At 47.8% G+C, this 17,491-nt stretch overlaps 1 protein-coding gene across 2 annotated transcripts in view; it reads left to right on the forward strand.

Annotated features, from left to right (window-relative positions):
• The window catches only part of LOC112546380 (ecto-ADP-ribosyltransferase 5-like), a 77,400-nt gene that overhangs the window by 53,207 nt on the left and 6,702 nt on the right, over positions 1 to 17,491 (forward strand). Inside the window, exons 3-5 of one of the 2 annotated variants that reach the window (XM_075919671.1) lie at positions 14,109 to 14,784; positions 16,049 to 16,081; positions 17,357 to 17,481. In XM_075919671.1, the coding sequence (XP_075775786.1) occupies positions 14,109 to 14,784; positions 16,049 to 16,081; positions 17,357 to 17,466 (819 nt within the window). In that variant the 3' untranslated portion in view covers positions 17,467 to 17,481. Of the gene's footprint in view, positions 1 to 14,108; positions 14,785 to 16,048; positions 16,082 to 17,356; positions 17,482 to 17,491 lie in introns of those variants that run through there. The other variant, XM_075919672.1, reaches the window with a different exon arrangement.

Raw genomic sequence — 17,491 nt, forward strand, 5'->3', positions numbered from 1 at the left:
AGGGAGGCTAATGAGGGTTACCGGAATTGCAAATCAAGCCCGGGATTTAAATATCCCACGCTTGATTTGCATGTTCCTGGCTGGTCGCCATTTTAGAAATTGACTAGCCCAAAGTAACTGCCCACGTCTACATGCAGCAGTGAAACGGGATTCCGATTGAAAGCCCCAACTCGAATTAGCTGGTATTCCTCCTGCAATGAGGTTTACCAGCTAATTCGAATTAGGGGCTTTAAATCGGAATCCTGTTTCACTGCCGCGTGTAGACGCAGGCAGTTACTTTGGGCTAGTCAATTTCTAAACTAGCGACCAGCCGGGAACATACAAATCAAGTGTAGGATATTTAAATCCTGGACTTGATTTGCAATTCTGGTCGCCCTCATTAGCCTCCCTAGATCGATCTAGGGGGCTAGTGTAGATGTACCCTTAGTAGTTGAACTTTCTGTTCCTCATTTCCTTTGAGGCGGGTCTTTTGCCCAAGGTATTTGTGTACGAACCCTGTTTTTCATGGTTTCCCACCTTAATAAAGTTCCTTCCTTCCTTTTACTAAAAGTGTCTTTGCTGCAGTCAGACTCTGGGCTTGTGAGAGGGGAAGCATTGCCTCGTAGGGTTGCTCAGCAGGTTGTGTGTAATTGTCCCAGGTTACTGTGTGGGAGCTTGATCTGTTTTGTTGTTGTTGTTGTTGTTGTTGTTGTGTTGTTGAAAAGGAGGAACCTCTAGATGCCAAACTCTGCTTTTCTTGCTTATTTCCCAAAGCTGAGCAGAGAATGAATTTCATTAGGTGAAAAACTGTAGACAAAAAAAATCGGAATGAACATTGGTAGTTTTTAAACAAGAAAGTAAGAGATAGCCAAAAAGCCATCATTCCACAGTCAAGAAAAAAGATAATTTTGGCATGTGTAGACAATATATAAGGGATGCTAAAGACATCAAGGAAACACCGTCTGTTGCAGCTCTTTTGTGGGAGTCAAACCAGTAACTGATGCGGGGAGGGGAAGGGGGAGAGGGAAGGGGATGAATTGAATCTGGCAGGAACATTCATGCCTAGAAAAGGAATACTCATGTCTAGAATAGGAATACCCATGCCTTGAAATGGACTGGATCTTGAAGATATAGATATGCAAGTGATAGGGAATGTTTAATGAGATGCAGTCAGATTCTTTTATTTTGTTTTGTAGTTTGATTAAATTGCTCTTTGCTGAGACCATGTGCCCCCCCCCCCCCCCCCCCCACACACACACTGTAACTAAAGTGAATCCCAGAGAAGCAATTCTTGGTGCTTTAATCTGTTTTTCTTAGTTGCTCTATAACATCTTGCAACCAAGTCTGCTTTGCCAAGTGTATCTTTTTGTTTTGTTAATAAAATCTCCTTTTTTAAGACTATGATCTGATCCTTGTGTTCTGGAAGATCAGAAGAAGTCTGTGTGCATGCCTAAGATTGAGAGCTCACCTATCAGAGATTGCAGGGTTTTTTTCTTCTTCAAGCTCTCTTGTGGTAACAGAGTTGGGGTACCCCTCTGGAAGAAGTTCCTAAGTGAATCTTCTGGGGTTCAAACAGGGTTTTTTTTCCACTTGGTTGGTGGCAGAGTACCCAGCATCAGGGAATCTGTGAGCATGAGGAGTTTTTAAGCAGAAGCCTATCCAGGCAAGGCATTTTTAAAGTCTCTTGCGGGTCTCCACATTCCGCACATGAAATGCCAGAGTGGGGAACAGCCCTGACAGGCCCATTATTAAATAGAGAGCATACAATTCATAATGATGCAGTCTATCTGTCTGAGGCTTTGTTCTGAAGCGAAGGCTTTTGGCTAAGCACTTATCAATAGTTGGGGACAAACAGGAAGAGGGTGGGAAAAAACCAAGGGAAAAAGGAAAGGAAACTGGGTTAGTCTAACAAACAAAATGCATTGAAGATGGACAATACAACACTGAAGATACTGATCTCCCGCCATCGTGAAGAGCTTCCTGGAATGTTGTTTGACACTGCAGGGTCATCTGATGATGTCGCCAGGTACGGAATACCAGCTTGGACAATGCTGGTGTTTTTCCACTGGAAACAAATGGTTCATGCCTGATGTAAATACTATTTAAGCCTGGGGAGTAAATCAGTCAGGACTCTTCTCTACTGCCTCCCTGTCTGAGAAAGAAGGTTGTTCAAATCACCTGAAGGGAAAGGCTGTGTCCAGGGGCTGAGTCCAGGCTGAGAGGTCCAGTCTGTAAAGAAAAATAACTCTGCAATTTGCCTAAAACAATATGTATGGTAAGAATATAAGAATGGCCATACTGGAGGTCAGACTAAAGGTCTATCCAGCCCTGTATCCTGTCTGCCGACAGTGGCCAATGCCAGGTGCCCCAGAGGGAGTGAATCAAACAGGTAATAATCAAGCGATCTCTCTCCTGCCATCCCTCTTCACCCTCTGACAAACAGTCTAGGGACACCATTCCTACCCATACTGGCTAATAGCCATTTATGAACTTAACCTCCATGAATTTATCTAGTTCTCTTTTAAACCCTGTTACAGTCCTAGCCTTCACAACCTCCTCAGGCAAGGAGTTCCACAGATTGACTATGCGCTGCGTGAAGAAGAACTTCCTTTTATTTGTTTTAAACCTCCTGCCCGTTAGTTTCATTTGGTGGCCCCTAGTTCTTATATTATGGGAACAAATAAATAACTTTTCCTTATTCACTTTTTCCACGCCACTCATGATTTTATAGACCTCTATCTTATCCCCCCCTTAGCCTCCTCTTTTCCAAGCTGAAAAGTCCCTGTCTCTTTAATCTCTCCTCATATGGGACCTGTTCCAAACCTCTAATCCTTTTCATTGCCCTTCTCTGAACCTTTTCTAATTGCCAGTATATCTTTTTTGAGATGAGGAGACCACATCTGTATGCAGTATTCCAGATGTGGGTGTACCATGCATTTATATAAGGGCAATAAAATATTCTCCATCTTATTCTCTATCCCTTTTTTAATGATTCCTAACATCCTGTTTGCTTTTTTGACTGCCGCTGCACACTGAGTGGACGTCTTCAGAGAACTATCCACGATAACTCCAAGATCTCTTTCCTGATTAGTTGTAGCTAAATTAGCCCCCATCATATTATATATATAGTTGGGATTTTTTTTTTTCAATTGTGTAGGATGTTTCCTGAGTGCATTAAGCTTCATTTGTGTGTTTTGTTTTAATTGCTCAGTCATCCGCTTTATGGGTTATCCCTTTAATCCTTCAAAATTTCCTTTTGTAGTCAATGAATTGATTTTTTGCTCATTACTGATCCCAGATTGTACAATTCATGGGGGAGGGGCTCAAAATGCTATGCATATCTCCTCCACATTGATAGAAGAAGCCATTTTTATGAATTTACACTGTGCATCTTTTTCTATACAACACCAGATAATATTATTTTGTGCTTACACATTCCGGTCTGATAGCCAGTAACAGAGAATCTAATTCACTGCCAGCACAGACTCCACCGTTCTCTCTGGACTCATTGGAATGCTAATTCATTTCCATTTTATCCCTTAACCAGCCAAATCCAACTTTCTAATCCAAGTGGTAAAACTTTGTCTAGATGTTGGGTCTACGACAGTATCTCTACTTGGCTTTCTTTCTGGGATGGGGGAGGGGGTATGTGTAACATTCTCCAACGGGGTTTACAGGATACCATGGGGGCAGTTTTGTGGCTACATTTGGCAACAGGAGGCACTGGACATACAAGGTCATATCAACTTTTTGACTCTGTACAGGCCTGATCCAAAGCTCATTGAAATCAGTGGGGGTCTTTCCATCAGCTTCAGTAGGATTTAGATCGAGCCCTTACTGCTAAAGAAAATGAATTGTGAAAGTGAAAGAGAACAGAGAAATTTCATAGCTACAGAGGGGGGAGGGAAGAGGAGAGGGGACTGTTTCCTGTGGTGTAAATGTTTGCAGTGTAGGATTTGCAGATATTTTATTTGCAGCCATTTCTTACTTGGGTCAGCAGCCTGCTAGGAGACCACAGCCACTTGGAAGGCAGGTAAAGTAACCTCTTTCTAGTCTTATTCTTCATTAACCTCACTGCACACCCTTGTGTTGCCTTCGCCCTAGGCAGCAGGCTGGATTGTGCTTTGGCTCATGCTCCAAATCTGCTTTGGGGACTAAAAGATTCTGTGACAGGGTGAGGTCACAGACGACGCTTTGGGGATTCTTCCCAGAGTGCTGACAAAGCCACTGACACTCCCCTCTCTACTCTGTGGGGCTTTTCACTACCCTGTCCTGCTGGGCCAGCTCTCTGGTCTCCCCCAGCCAAGACACAGATCAGAGATCACTGCTCTCTGCACTCCAAGGAGCAGTACAGACACCGAAACTCTTCGGCTGTGTCTAGACTGGCAAGTTTTTCCGGAAAATCAGCAGCTTTTCTGGAAAAACTTGCCAACTGTCTATACTGGCCGCTTGAATTTCCGCAAAAGCACTGACAATCTCATGTAAGATTGTCAGTGCTTTTCTGGAAATACTATGCTGCTCCCATTCGGGCAAAAGTCTTTTTCTGAAAGACTTTTGCGCAAAAGTGCCAGTGTAGACAGCACAGTACTATTTTCCGCAAAAAAGCCCCGATTGCGAAAATGGCAATCAGAGCTTTTTTGCGGAAAACTGCGTCTAGTTTGGCCACGGACGCTTTTCCTGCCAATCTAGACGTGCTTTTCCGAAAATGCTTTTAACGGAAAAGTTTTCTGTTAAAAGCATTTCCGGACAATCATGCCAGTGTAGACGTAGCCTTCAGGTCCAAGGAAAATGCAGTTTTGGGTCTAGCTTCCTGGGACACTACTCTCCAAATGGGATCAGACCCCCCAATGAATTTTTAGGTAAGCCCCCTCTAGCAATGAAACGAGGATGTGCACACTGATTGCTCCCCCAGGTAACAATTATTTACAGTGGGCTTCATAGTCAATAAAAGTGATTTTATTATGTACATCAGTAGGATTTAAGTGGTTATAAGTGAGAACAGGCAGAGCAAAGTAGAATATGAACTTAAAATAACAGAAAACGCTTCGCTAATCCCAACGCTAAAACCTCAGTGCAAACCTATTACAAACTCACCCGAAAACTGTTTCTGTTCCAGCCACACGTCTAAACTGGGGAAAATCCTTCTCCCTGGGGTCTTTGGTTCATCCTCTTGGGAGTGCCACACCAGCCAAACATAAAGAAAAACATAGTTCCCATTTTTTTTATTGATACCACCTTCCCATGGAAAATTACTTGGTCCACTACTGCCAGTTGGGGTGGACATGTGACTTTCTAAGAACAACCACTGCTGAGACTTAAAGCACAAAAGAGGGTGTTTACATATGACTGCCCAATCATTGAGGCATCCAAGCATTGGCAACACCCTTGATGGATTTCATTTGTACGTCTAAAACCATAACCACTCCATACTTCATAGATGTACAGACCTAACTGCCCACACAAGAATGATACATGCACCAAAATAAGATAAACAGACCAGTGGATTAAGACATTAAGATTGGGAGGTTACATGAGGCAATTTGTCCCAAATCTCTGAGTTCTGCATATTTGTGTCCGTGAGTCCATTTCATAAAGCAGGCCTGGGGGGTGGGGTCCATTACATGTTCACCTGGCAAAGCCAGAAAAGTGCATCCCACCAAACAGTGATGCCTGGAGTTTTAGGGCTGTCAGCCGACGGTCAGGGCAGTGAGTGGTGTGTGTGTGTGTGCTATACACCCGAGACTTCAACTGCTGAGACTGGGGTCCCTTGCAGTGGGCAACCTAGAGGAGGTTGACGAGCACCCCAATAAGTTTGCAGGGAGAGCTTATTACACTTCAGATTTTAGCTGCTAGAATCTGTGATTCCTTCGCAGCGGGCAGCCTGGGGGAGGCTGAGAAGTGCCCCAACGGATCTGCCACCTGGGAGTGACACAAATCCAAACGCCCAAGCTCTCCCTATATCTGTCCCTTAAGACCGGCTGAAGTTCTTTTAAATTGTGCCTGATTCTGTTACAGCAACTGAAGGAGTCAGGTTAAAGCTTAAACAGTTACAGGTTTATTGAGGAAGCTTATAAATCATATGGTTGCAATGGCTATTGTTCTATTTCTTAACTGCTAGCAAAATATAGATCTTAAAAATGGTTACAAAGAAGATAAAGATAGGAAAAAACAGAAATAATAGTACCAAGTAACAGCTTAACCTTTAAAGAGCTCTTAGTCTGTGTACACTTAAGACAGAGGACCACATCCAGGTACAATTTTTACCCCCTTCTGTGCCTCTCAACTCCAGCGTGTCAGGCCAGGGCCGGTCCCTCAATTCCTAGGAAAGACGAAAATACAAGGTGGGCGTCCCCATAGAACCTCGGGAGGTCAAACACCTAACCCAACCAGCAGGTAGAGGGTAGAATGACACTCAAAAGTGAGTGTGCTGCTGTACTCATCTTTATACCCATGGGGTCACGTATTTCTCTTTCTTATCTGTGATGCCAAATAGTGCTGGTCTGCCTTTTGTGAGACCAGTTCTTACAAGGGAGTTGTGAACTTAATTTACACTTGTAAGAGAGAGCTGAGAGGATTAAAATGGAAGTACTGGAGATTCTTTTCTCAGTGGGGGATTCCTCTCCCAGGGACGGCTGTGTGTTCGTATCAACATGGGTGCCAGCCGGGCACTTCTCACAGCCTCGAGGCCAGCTTATTGCCTTAATCGTTCTCTCCTCATATCTATGTTTTCAGCTTCTCAGGATCAGATGAGCCAGCATAGACTATGCTGATTTTATTGCTCCTTCTCTGTCTTGTATGCTTCAGGAACCTCAGAGAGGCAAATAAGATGGATGATATGGGGGGAGGGTCTGTATGGCTACAAGGGCTCTATGATTAATGAAGAGCTTGAAAAATAATCAGTTTTTCTAAATACAACAAACAGACCAAACTACCGACTTCATCATAACACACCCAGGAAGTGACAAGGGCTCGGCTAAGGGTGGGGGGAGAACAGGGGAGGGGAAGCGACATGCCTGTGTATTCTGGTCTCTTTGTTGTACAGTATTTGGAAAATGCAATAAATCGTTCATGCAAACAAGAGCGAATGAGACAAAGTTCACCACGGGTGCAATGCAAATGAGTCAGGGAGGTACTGCGTACTGAAGATAAGGTGCTGGGGTATGAACTAGATGATCCACGCTCTCATCCCTGCTCCGTCATTGGCCATCTCATTAGGCAACTCTGTTTTCTTTCCCTCCCAGCCTTTGTCTATGAGCAAACGCCTCAGGGGAGGGACGGACTCCAGGTGGGGATCCCGGGATGCTTCTGTACCACAGATTACAGTCTGAGAGGGCAGCATTCGGTGCACAGAATTCAAAGCCCAGTGGTTTCCACTGAGTAGATGTTCGATCTCTGGTTTGTTACAAGGTTAGAAAGGCTTCCAGGGTGGGGGGAAGCTACAGGATATTGCAACCCTAGGGAGTGAAAACAAAGAATCCACTTAGTCTGTCCACAGCTACATAGATATTGGCAAGCCCCAGCCCTGCCCCAGCCCCGCCTCTTCTGCCCAGGTCCCACCCGCATGGGATCCAACAAGCCCTCCCCCCAGCAGCACAGTGAGGGAGGAGGGCAGGCGGCCCCAGACGCCCCAGCCCCAGAACATATAGCAGGAGAGTGCTTGGGAGCAGCAGCCCTCCACCCCCACTACGCCTACAGTAGCCGTCCTGGGGGCGCGGTGTGGGTGAGGCCAGGCTGACCATTTGGGAAGGCAATACCTTCCCCTGCCTATGAAACCTGCTGCCCATCACTGCCCCCTAGAGGGCAAACATCCCTCTTTGTTCATGGTGAAGCTCTGTCCTGCACTGATACACCCACCACAATGAACTGTTGCTAAACAGAGGAACCCAGGGTTGTGAGTTCAATCCTTGCGGAGGCCATTTGGGACAAAAATTTGTCAGGGATGGTACTTAGTCCTGCTGTAAAGTGAGGGGACTGGACTCAATGAACTTTCAAGATCCCTTTCACTTCTAGGAGATAGGCAATCTCCATTTATTTTATTTAAATTAGGTGCCCCTCGCAGGCAAAATGCTGTGTATTTCTTCCCAATGACTCCCTGGGCACCTGATCTCTAGCCATCCCTCATTGCCACGGTAGCCTCCTAAATCCCAGAATCGGGCCCCCAATGGGATCCCCTGCTCAGCTGCTCCCAAGCCCTATAGGTCTGTAAACTTGTCTAATACCTGAATGTCTGCAGGAAAGAATTCCCTAGGCTGCTGTGTGTGTCTCTGCCAAGCACCCTGCAGCCTCCTGCCAGGCAGAGGAACGGAAACCTTGGTAGAGCAGGGGAGGAGGGCCAAGGCCAAATCGGTGGGGGAATTAAAATGCTACTTCCATATCCTGCACAGACCCCCCCTCAGGTCTGGCTCTAGTGACCAGGGCCCCACGGCTTGTCAGACTGGGCCCTGAGAGAGAAGCTTTCACAAAAAGCAGGGGCTGGGAGGGAATAGAAGGATTTCCCTCCTAACATCTAGCCCAGTGGTTAGTACGTTCCCTGGCACAGGTAACCTCCCTCCCCCAGCCTCAGAGCGGGACATGAGCTAGGACCCATTTCCTCTTGGGTGAGGGAACTGACCCAGCCTCTATAGAACCAGTCCCACGCTCGGCTGCTTGTGTGAAGAAGACTCACTAGCTTGGCAGAGAGAGGCCCTGTGCCTCAGTGGTTCTGGCACCTCCCTTGTGCTGGGAATCCCAGGCTTCCCTCCCCCTCAGGTAATGCCTGTTAAAAGTGAGTTTTCCCCCATGCAGCAGCAGGAGAGACGGAGAGAGCACCAGCTGCACTAGGGGCGTATGGAGGTAAAGGGATTTGGTGACTCGTGCGCAGGTCAGTTTGCTGGCTGTCTCCAGGTGGGCCATGTGGCTGGGGTTTGGGTCCCCGTCCAAGTGACAGATCTGTTTTTGTCTGCCCCTGAGAGGCCATGTGGCTGGGACCCGTAGGTGTAGAACAGACTTGAGTGGTTAATCGCTCCGTTAGCCGAGGAGCAGAAGGAAGCAGTGAGGCCGGAGGACAAGCTGCCAAGCAAACACGTGACAAGGCCCTTGCAGGAAGCACCGAACTCTCGAGCTGTGTCGCTACTTTAGCCCCATACTCTACAACACGATCCACAGACCTGCCTGGCCGCTGGGTTCTGTGTATTGTGCAGCCTAAGTGCAGAGAAGAGAAAGCACGACGGCGCTGTGAGTCGTATTCCCATCCCCAGCCACTGTTAGGGAAATGTAACCTCCGGGGGGTGAAAGCAGGATTCCCACATAACTGGCCCCATTCCCCCATAGTGGTATCCCAGGGTCACCCCCCACCACACCACATGATGGTTGGGCTGCGATCCCTAAAGGAGCTACTCCTGCCTGGGAAACCCCCGTTCCTGAGCGTGGCTCAGCGGATCACAGGGACACAAGCAGGACAATGATTAGTTTTACGATGTTCTTTCCCCCCAAACCTCCACTGACTTCCCTGGTGGATTCTCCCACAGCCGCACAGGGGAGCTGGAACCACCATGAGGTCTCTGCTGATCCTCTTGACGTACGTCTGCCTGCAAACCTGTCTGGGAACCGCCCAGGTAAGTGCCTGAGCCTTGCCAGGGGAGCTCTCTGGGTTTTCTTTGCTCAAAGCTGTGTTGGGTGCCAGGTTGCCTTAGACCCACCGACGTGCAGGGCTGGAAGGGACCTCGCGAGGTCGTCTGGTGCAGCCCTCTGGGCTGAGGCAGGGCCAAGCTCACTGAGACCAGCTTTGATGGATTTTGTCTAATCAGGGCCCCTCGTCACCGTCCCCAGTGCCTGGTCGGGGGACGCAGCCTCTCACTGGACTGGGCGCCAGGGCACGGCTCCATCAGACTCCTTGCTGCTGCCTTCCTGGACATCTTCCTACCACAGCCTGTTCCCTGCCTGTCTCCCCTCAGCCTCTGCAGCCTCAGCCTTCTGTCAGGGCTGGACCCGCAGGGCTTCCCCTGACCCCCTCAGCGTGATCCCACAGGAACAGAACAATTTCTGTAAACCAATCTCTGCCCTGCTCAGGCTCCCTCCTCACCCTGCAGGAGCCTTCCTGTTCTCCTCAGGTCTCTGAACGTTTTACTGCCCAGGGAGGGACTGCAGACGTCTCCCCCTCTGCCCTCCACTCCCCACGCTCCAGTCCAAAGGCCTCTTGGGCTTTCCCATCACTGGGGCCCTATCAAAGTCACAGTCCAGTTAGGTCTGTTTCACAGCCATTGGATTTTAAAGACCAGAAATTTAATTATTTTAGTTTTTAAAATCTGAAATGTCATGGTGTTATAATTGACACAAAAAGGAGTTGGAGGGGTCACAAGGTTGTTGAAGGGGGGAGGGTTGTGGTTGTAGTTGTGGTACCCTTACTTCTGTATTGCTGCTCATTGTGGAGCTGCCTTCAGAGCTGGGAAGCTGGAGAGCAGCAGCTGCTGACCAGCAACCCAGCTCAGAGCCGCCCCTAGCAGCAGCACAGAAGTAAGGGTGCATGGTTCGATATTGACAGCATTACTGCTGCGCTGCTGGTGGCAGGGTGCTGCCTTCACAGCTGGGTACCTGGTCAACAGCTGCTGCTCTCCAGCCACCAGCTCTGAAGCAGCGCAGAAGTAAGAGTGGCAATACTGCAACCCTCGCTATAAAATCTTGTGACTGTCCCGCCCCTCCCCAGTCGCCAGTATGAGAAATTCTGGTCTCCCACATGAAATCTGTATGGCACAGGGTAAAAGCACACAGATGTCTAGATTTCATGGTCTGTGACACATTTTTCATGGCCATGAATTTGGCAGGGCCCTAATCACCAGAGCCTCTGGCTTCTCCTGACCTGAGCCAACCCACCCTTGGGCCCAGGCATCACTGCCCCCCGCCTGCTCCTGCCCAGACCCTCCAGTTCTGGCTCCAGGCCTCTCTCTGCCACTGTCCTCAGAGGGGACATTCCCAGTGACCACATTAGTGACTAACACCCCTCCAGGTGCCACCCAGCAGCCTAATGGGGCAGGTGCAGGAGCCTATTAACCCCTCAGCCCATCATATGGCAACCCCCCTGCCCTAAGCCCCCATGCCCCCAGCCCAGATTCCTGCACCCCCACATCCCCAGCCCCTGCCATAACATTCCTGCATCCCCCACACACCCCAACCCGGTGCTCTGAGCCCATCATACACCCAACCCCCCCTCCCTGAGCCCCCATACAACCAGTGCTGATTCCTACACCCCATATCCCTTGAGTGGGTCTAATATTCATTTAATTGTCCTTCTTTCATATAGGAATTAGATACAGTGCTCCTGACAGCTAATTTGCCTGAATAGCCCAGGAAAGACATGGTGAGTGTGTGAGAGCAGACTGCCCCTCCCACACTTTGCTGTTTGGCTTGTTTTGAGCATGCTCAGTAGCACTGATGAAGGCATTGCCCTCACTCCACCCACCCCCAATTATCGTAGCATTCATAGATCGAGGTCGCCCCCTTCCTGTCAAAATCTGAAATGCCGCGGTCAGTGCCAAGTGATGTTTGTGCCCTGACACTTGCTGACACTAAAGTGATCTTCATTTTATTGTAGGAACAAATCATTTAGCGAAAGAGTATTTTACAGTCCCCAGTCCATCCTCACATTAGTCTGCCCTAACAGGCTGCGATCTCCTGGGGCTATTCTAGGCAGTCTTCCTGCAACTTAGCTGTCCCTGTGTCTATCTGCCACAGATCTCCTGATTACCTGCCCTCCCAGCCCTCTTCCTGCCTGGCTCAGAACAGCTCTGTAGATTAGCTCTATATAGGAACCAAAATCTCCAAATTTAAGAGTCTTGCCATTGTCCACTAACAGCCCTACAGTGTTTGCTGAGAAATGGCTCTTTCTGAGCCCTTCCCTCCAGCTTGGCTATTAAACCAAGCCTGTATGCTCAGTTAACACCTCAGTAGCTAGGGCAACAGAAGCATTGATCGGGTGTTACTATTAATCCGTCATACCCACTCCACCCTCTCCCAATAACTGTGGAACCAACATGACGTTTACCACTGAGAAGTCTACTTACATGTTCCATCTCCTTTCCCCACCTTTCATCTGTGCTGTCTCAGTTTAGAGATAAGCCCCTGGGACAATGATGAACACTAAGCTAGTGAGTGGGCCACATGAGTGGGCCCTCTTCATTGCAGGGGGGCACAAGATGGGCTCCCGGGATAGGATAGTTCTGCTGACTGTGCTTGCACACCTAGAATTTCCAGGCTGTGCTGTTTGAACGGTAGCAGCACAGCCCACGCACTCTACGGACACCGGCACAGAGGGAGGGCGCAGCTCTCACAGTCAATGTTGTGCGCAATCAGCACACACCTCACTTCATGTGCCCTGGCTTTACGTGCATGTCACCTTAGTAATACTACTCAGACAGAAACCAGCAGAATCTGGTAACTCTGGCTATGTCAAGGCTGCAGGTTTCTTTCGGATGAAGCTTTTCTGGAAGAGCTCTTCTGAAAAAACCTTTGAAAGAGAGCGTCTACACAGCAAGAACGCATCGAAAAAACGATTTACTTTTTTGCAAGACAGTATCCACACTGAATGGACACTATCCTGCATTTAAGCTGTGATTACTATGGACGGAGTGGCCACCAGGGCACCTGTGCTTTTCCTCTTTCCTCTTCTTTTGAAAGAACTCCCTCTTCCCCATCCACACATGCCATGAGGAGTAACGGTAGTTCGAACTAGGAAGCCTAGTTCAAACTACCTAGTTCGTGCCGCGTGTAGCCGCGCGGCACAGGGTTCGAACCAGTGGGGATTTAAAAATGGCGGAGCCCCGCTTATGCAAATGAAGCCCGGGAAATTCAAATCCTGGGCTTCATTTGCAAATGCGGTATGCCTACATTACCCTCCTAGTTCGAACTAGCGGGGTAGTGTAGACATACCCATAAGAATTACAGGAGTCAGAGTAAGAAGTCCTCCAGCTCGACATTATTTCAAAAGGACGTCTTGCAGTGTCGTTATTTCGGAATAACGTCAGTGTAGACGTGTGGACTCACAGCTGTGTAGTCATACACTTAGGTACGTCTAGACTGGCATGATTTTCCACAAATTCTTTTAACGGAAAAGTTTTTCCGTTAAAAGTATTTGCAGAAAAGAGCATCTAGATTGGCACGGACACTTTTGTGCAAAAGCACTTTTTGCGGAAAAGCGTCCGTGCCAAAATAGATGCGATTTTGTGCAAGAAAGCCCCAATCAGCATTTTCGCCACCGGGCTTTTTTGCGCAAAACACTTTTTAGCTGTCTACACTGGCCCTTTTGTGCAAATGCATTTCCGGAAAAGGGCTTTTGCCTGAACGGGAACGTCAAAGCATTTGCGCAAGAAGCACTGATTTTGGACAGTAGAACATCAGTGATTTTGCGCAAAATCAAGCGGCCAGTGTAGACAGCTGGCAAGTTTTTCCACAAAAGCGGCCAGTCTAGAAGCAGCCTTAGTGTGTACAGGTAGTCCCCGGGTTACGTACAAGATAGGGACTGTAGGTTTGTTCTTAAGTTGAATCTGTATGTAAGTCGGAACTGGCATCAGCTGAACTGCGGCTGAATCTGGATGCCAGTTCTGACTTACATACAGATTCAACTTAAGAAACCCAGGCGTCCCCAAGTCAGCTGCTGCTGAAACTGATCAGCAGCTGATTCCAGGAAGCCCGGGGCAGAGCAACTCTGCCTCGGGCTTCCTGTAGTCAGCCGCTGGTCAGTTTCAGCAGTGGCTTACTTGGGGTCGCCTGGGGCAGAGCAGCTGGGGTGCTGCTGGGTTGCTCCAGTAGCGCGGCTCCTCGGCGTCCTGATTCAGCCGCTGCTGAAACTGGGCGGCTTTGCTCCTGTCCCCCTGGTCTTTGCTCAGGTGGACCCCCCCAGCAGACCAGGGGGACCGGGAAAAGCTTTTCTCGCCCCGGAGGACACAGGTGGCGACCCGCCACCCGTGAGCTCCGGGGCGAGAAAAGCCCCGTTCGTAAGTGCGGATCCGACATAAGTCGGATCTGCGTAAGTCAGGGAATGCCTGTATACAGGGCTGAGCACATTGGGACCTCGCTCCAGAGGTGTGACCTCGTGGTGCTATTGTAACACCATTGCTAATGTGACTATGTTTCCTTTATTATCCCACGTAAAATGCCAGGTGGTGCTGGACATGGCAGCTAATGCTTTTGATGACCAATATATTGGATGCGCTAATGAAATGGATAAAGAAGCACCTGCACTGCTAGAGGAAGAAAAGTCCAGGCACATTCTACTGAGAAAAGTGTGGCACAAATCAAGAACAAAATGGGCAAGTGTGAAAACAAAGCTCTCTCTGCCTACTGCCTTTAAGGATGAGTACGGAAGAGCCATAGTGGCCTATACTGATAAATACTTTTACAGTGATTTTAATGGGGCAGTGAAGAGGGCTGGGACATCTCAAGAGGATTACATGAAGTGTTTCCAGTTCAAAGCCTTTCATTACTATTTGACAAGAGCCTTACAGCTGTTACGCGGGAGGTGTGAGGTGACGTATAACACAACGGTGTACCGGGGCACTAAATCTCAGCACACGGGATCAGGTCTCATCAGATTTGGATATTTTGCCTCTTCATCTATGAAGAGAAAAAAAGCAGAGGAATTTGGCACGGGCACATTGTTCACCATCCGCACGTGCTTCGGCGTCAAGATAGCGGCCTTCTCACACTTTCCAGAACAAGAAGAAGTATTAATCCCAGTCCATGAGAAGTTCCGTGACACCCCAGATGGGAGTAACAGATTTGTCCTCTGGAGCACAAACCGGACCTGCAGCCACTTTAACTGCACCTACCTGGGTGGTGAGTACTGAACAGGAGACATGGGGGTGGGCTGTTTGCTGTGGGGAATGTGAAACCCCCAGGGAGAGGGGGTGCAGGGAGAGTTCACGAGAGGGACGCTGACATGGGGATTTGCCCCCAGGACTGGGGGAGACGGTCTGTCATGACTCTTACAGTCAGCAAGGGCTTAGGCTGGGATGGGCAGACACTGGTCCCCAAGCGCTCCCTGAGAACAGAGAAGGTGCCTAGACACCATGGTGAGGGGCTCACTAGAGAAACAGGGGAAGGCCCCAAACTGCTGTGAGTTTTACGCACACACACGCCCCCCTACAGGGCTTGGCAGAGCGGCTGTTTCTCCTCAGACGGGGCCCAACCAAGACATAGGCTGGACGCAGGGAGCAGGCAGGTGGCCTAGTGTGCAGCTGGCATGTTATTTGGGGACATCAGGGCTAGGGACAATGGTGAGGAACGTCAGAGCAATGTGACCAAGTTGGGTGAATGGGCAACACCACGTCAGGTGAAATTCACTGACAGGCAATCAAGGTGCCGCCCATTGGAAGAAACAGCATCACTGGGTTGTTAATGAACTGGGCCAGCTCTGACAAAGACAAGGCTGTCATTGTGGGGAGCACAATATTACAGCACTATTATAGGGACCCATGGGGGGGAGCTTACACAGGAATACTAGGTATGGCTCTTATTACCCTAACTATACAATATTTATGGGGGGATGGGGTGCAGGGTGGGAAAACAGTTCAGAGAGAAGGGAAATCAGAGTTTTGGAAAAAATCAGAGGTTTGGAGAGATTCTATAGGAGAGAATGGGATGGTTTAGTTAAGAGAAAATATATTTGAGTATCTATAAATGAGACAGGGAATATGGCAGTGTCTAAATTAACACTTTATCATAAAACATGAAGGTAACATTTTAACTAGTGAAAGGGATTATTTAATATACAGTTAACTTTTGGAACTCATTGCTACAAGATTTCCATTATGCCAAGAGCTCAGCAGAATTTTTAAAATAGCTGTTTATATGGACAGTGAGACTCTCCACTGTTGTTACATAGGATGAAGAATTGTTTTTGAAGAAATTTGCTACATATGTAGGTAATTGCACTCTGCAGTTTTTTGCAGCTTCTTAGTAAGTTTGGCCTCACCTCATTCAGGAACAGGACACCTGGTTAGATGGAGCCTGTTCGGGGGTGCTGTCTGACAATTACTATGTTACTTTGGAAACAGTAGAATAAAATTATGTTCATTGATCCTCTCTGTTTGTACTGTAGGAAAAAAGAACCAACAATGTCTCGACAACTCCGGTAAGAAAGAAACATTTTATTTTCATTGTTTGACAATGAGCTGCACTCTGTATTGATGTACAGAACCGACAGCAACTCCACCAGGCAAACAAGTCATATGCAGGGAGACAACTGGAGAAATAAGTGGGTCTAACAGTAGATTGTATCAATTTACCCACGTTCTCATCAGGGCCAGATTAAGTTCTTCTTAAGCTGTAGGCCAGGGGTGGGCAAAAGGGCCTTTGCAGGCTGGATCCAGCCCACCAAGTGGGCTACCTAGATCAGAGTCTTTAGATATCTACAACACTCCAAAAAAATCTGTTTAAAAAATCTTTTTCTTGCCGTACCATAAGCCATTAACACCTATGTAAGCTTTCTTTGAAATGTAATCATGCAAACATCATGAGCTAGGCCTAGCCACATCGTCCTTATCTGCAAAACCAACCTAACTGCTTTATAATTGAAATACAAGTGAAATCAGATCCTGCATTAAGATCTTCTAATGCAGAATCTCTCCACCCTCTTTATCTGCTCTGGATCTGTCTCCCTCCAAACAAACTAATTTTTAGCTCAGACTGACAACTCCAGGCACATAGACTCCTGATAACAAACTCAACCTGGCCAAAAGGAAAGCTTTTTATCTTTCCCTCCTTATGCTTGGTGGAAAATGTTTTGGTGTAGAGCTGCTGACACTGTTTTGTGTTTGGTCTATAAGTCTAATTGTGGGAGCGACATTATTCTTTCTCCCATTACATTTTCTTGGCATATTTAAGTGGGATTGCCAGGTGTCCGGTTTTGAACCAGACAGTCCAGTATTTGAGCTTTCAGTTCGGAAAACAAATTGAGAAAATATAAATGAGAAAATGCAAGTGTCCGGTATTTTCTAAATAAGATGTAATGTAGATTGTGATGTAATATCACATGTGTCTGGTATTTTTGTTGAAACCATCTAGTAACACTATATTTAAGATCTTGTAATTATGTCACCAATCAATTGGTAATTAATACCAACCCCTCCTCACTCCAGTCTCAACAAGACAAGGGAAGATAGATTTGACTAAGCTCCCTCTGATGCATTAATGAGACAATGACACTTCCATAGCAGCACCTCCATTTCCCCTATAGCCACATGGCCCCATGCCCCAGCATATCAGCATGCCCTGCCCTGACCATGGAGCCTGCTTCCCCCTTACCCTAGCCCAGGAGAGTCCTATATCTCTCCCTTGCACCAGTAGTTGCAACCCAGATAGGAGTGAATCAGGATACCCAACAAATTCCCTTTATCTGACCATACAGATGTCAGCATGCACCCACTGCCTTTCTCATCTACCTACCCCATTCAGTCTGCTCCCCGTCTCCTCCTCTGCCAGCCCAGCAGGCTGGAAAGTGCTGAGTTTCTCACATAAAATTGCGGCCAAACCCAGCTGCGGT

This window comes from Pelodiscus sinensis, chromosome 1 (assembly GCF_049634645.1).
Source record: "Pelodiscus sinensis isolate JC-2024 chromosome 1, ASM4963464v1, whole genome shotgun sequence".
Taxonomy (NCBI): Eukaryota; Metazoa; Chordata; order Testudines; family Trionychidae; genus Pelodiscus; species Pelodiscus sinensis.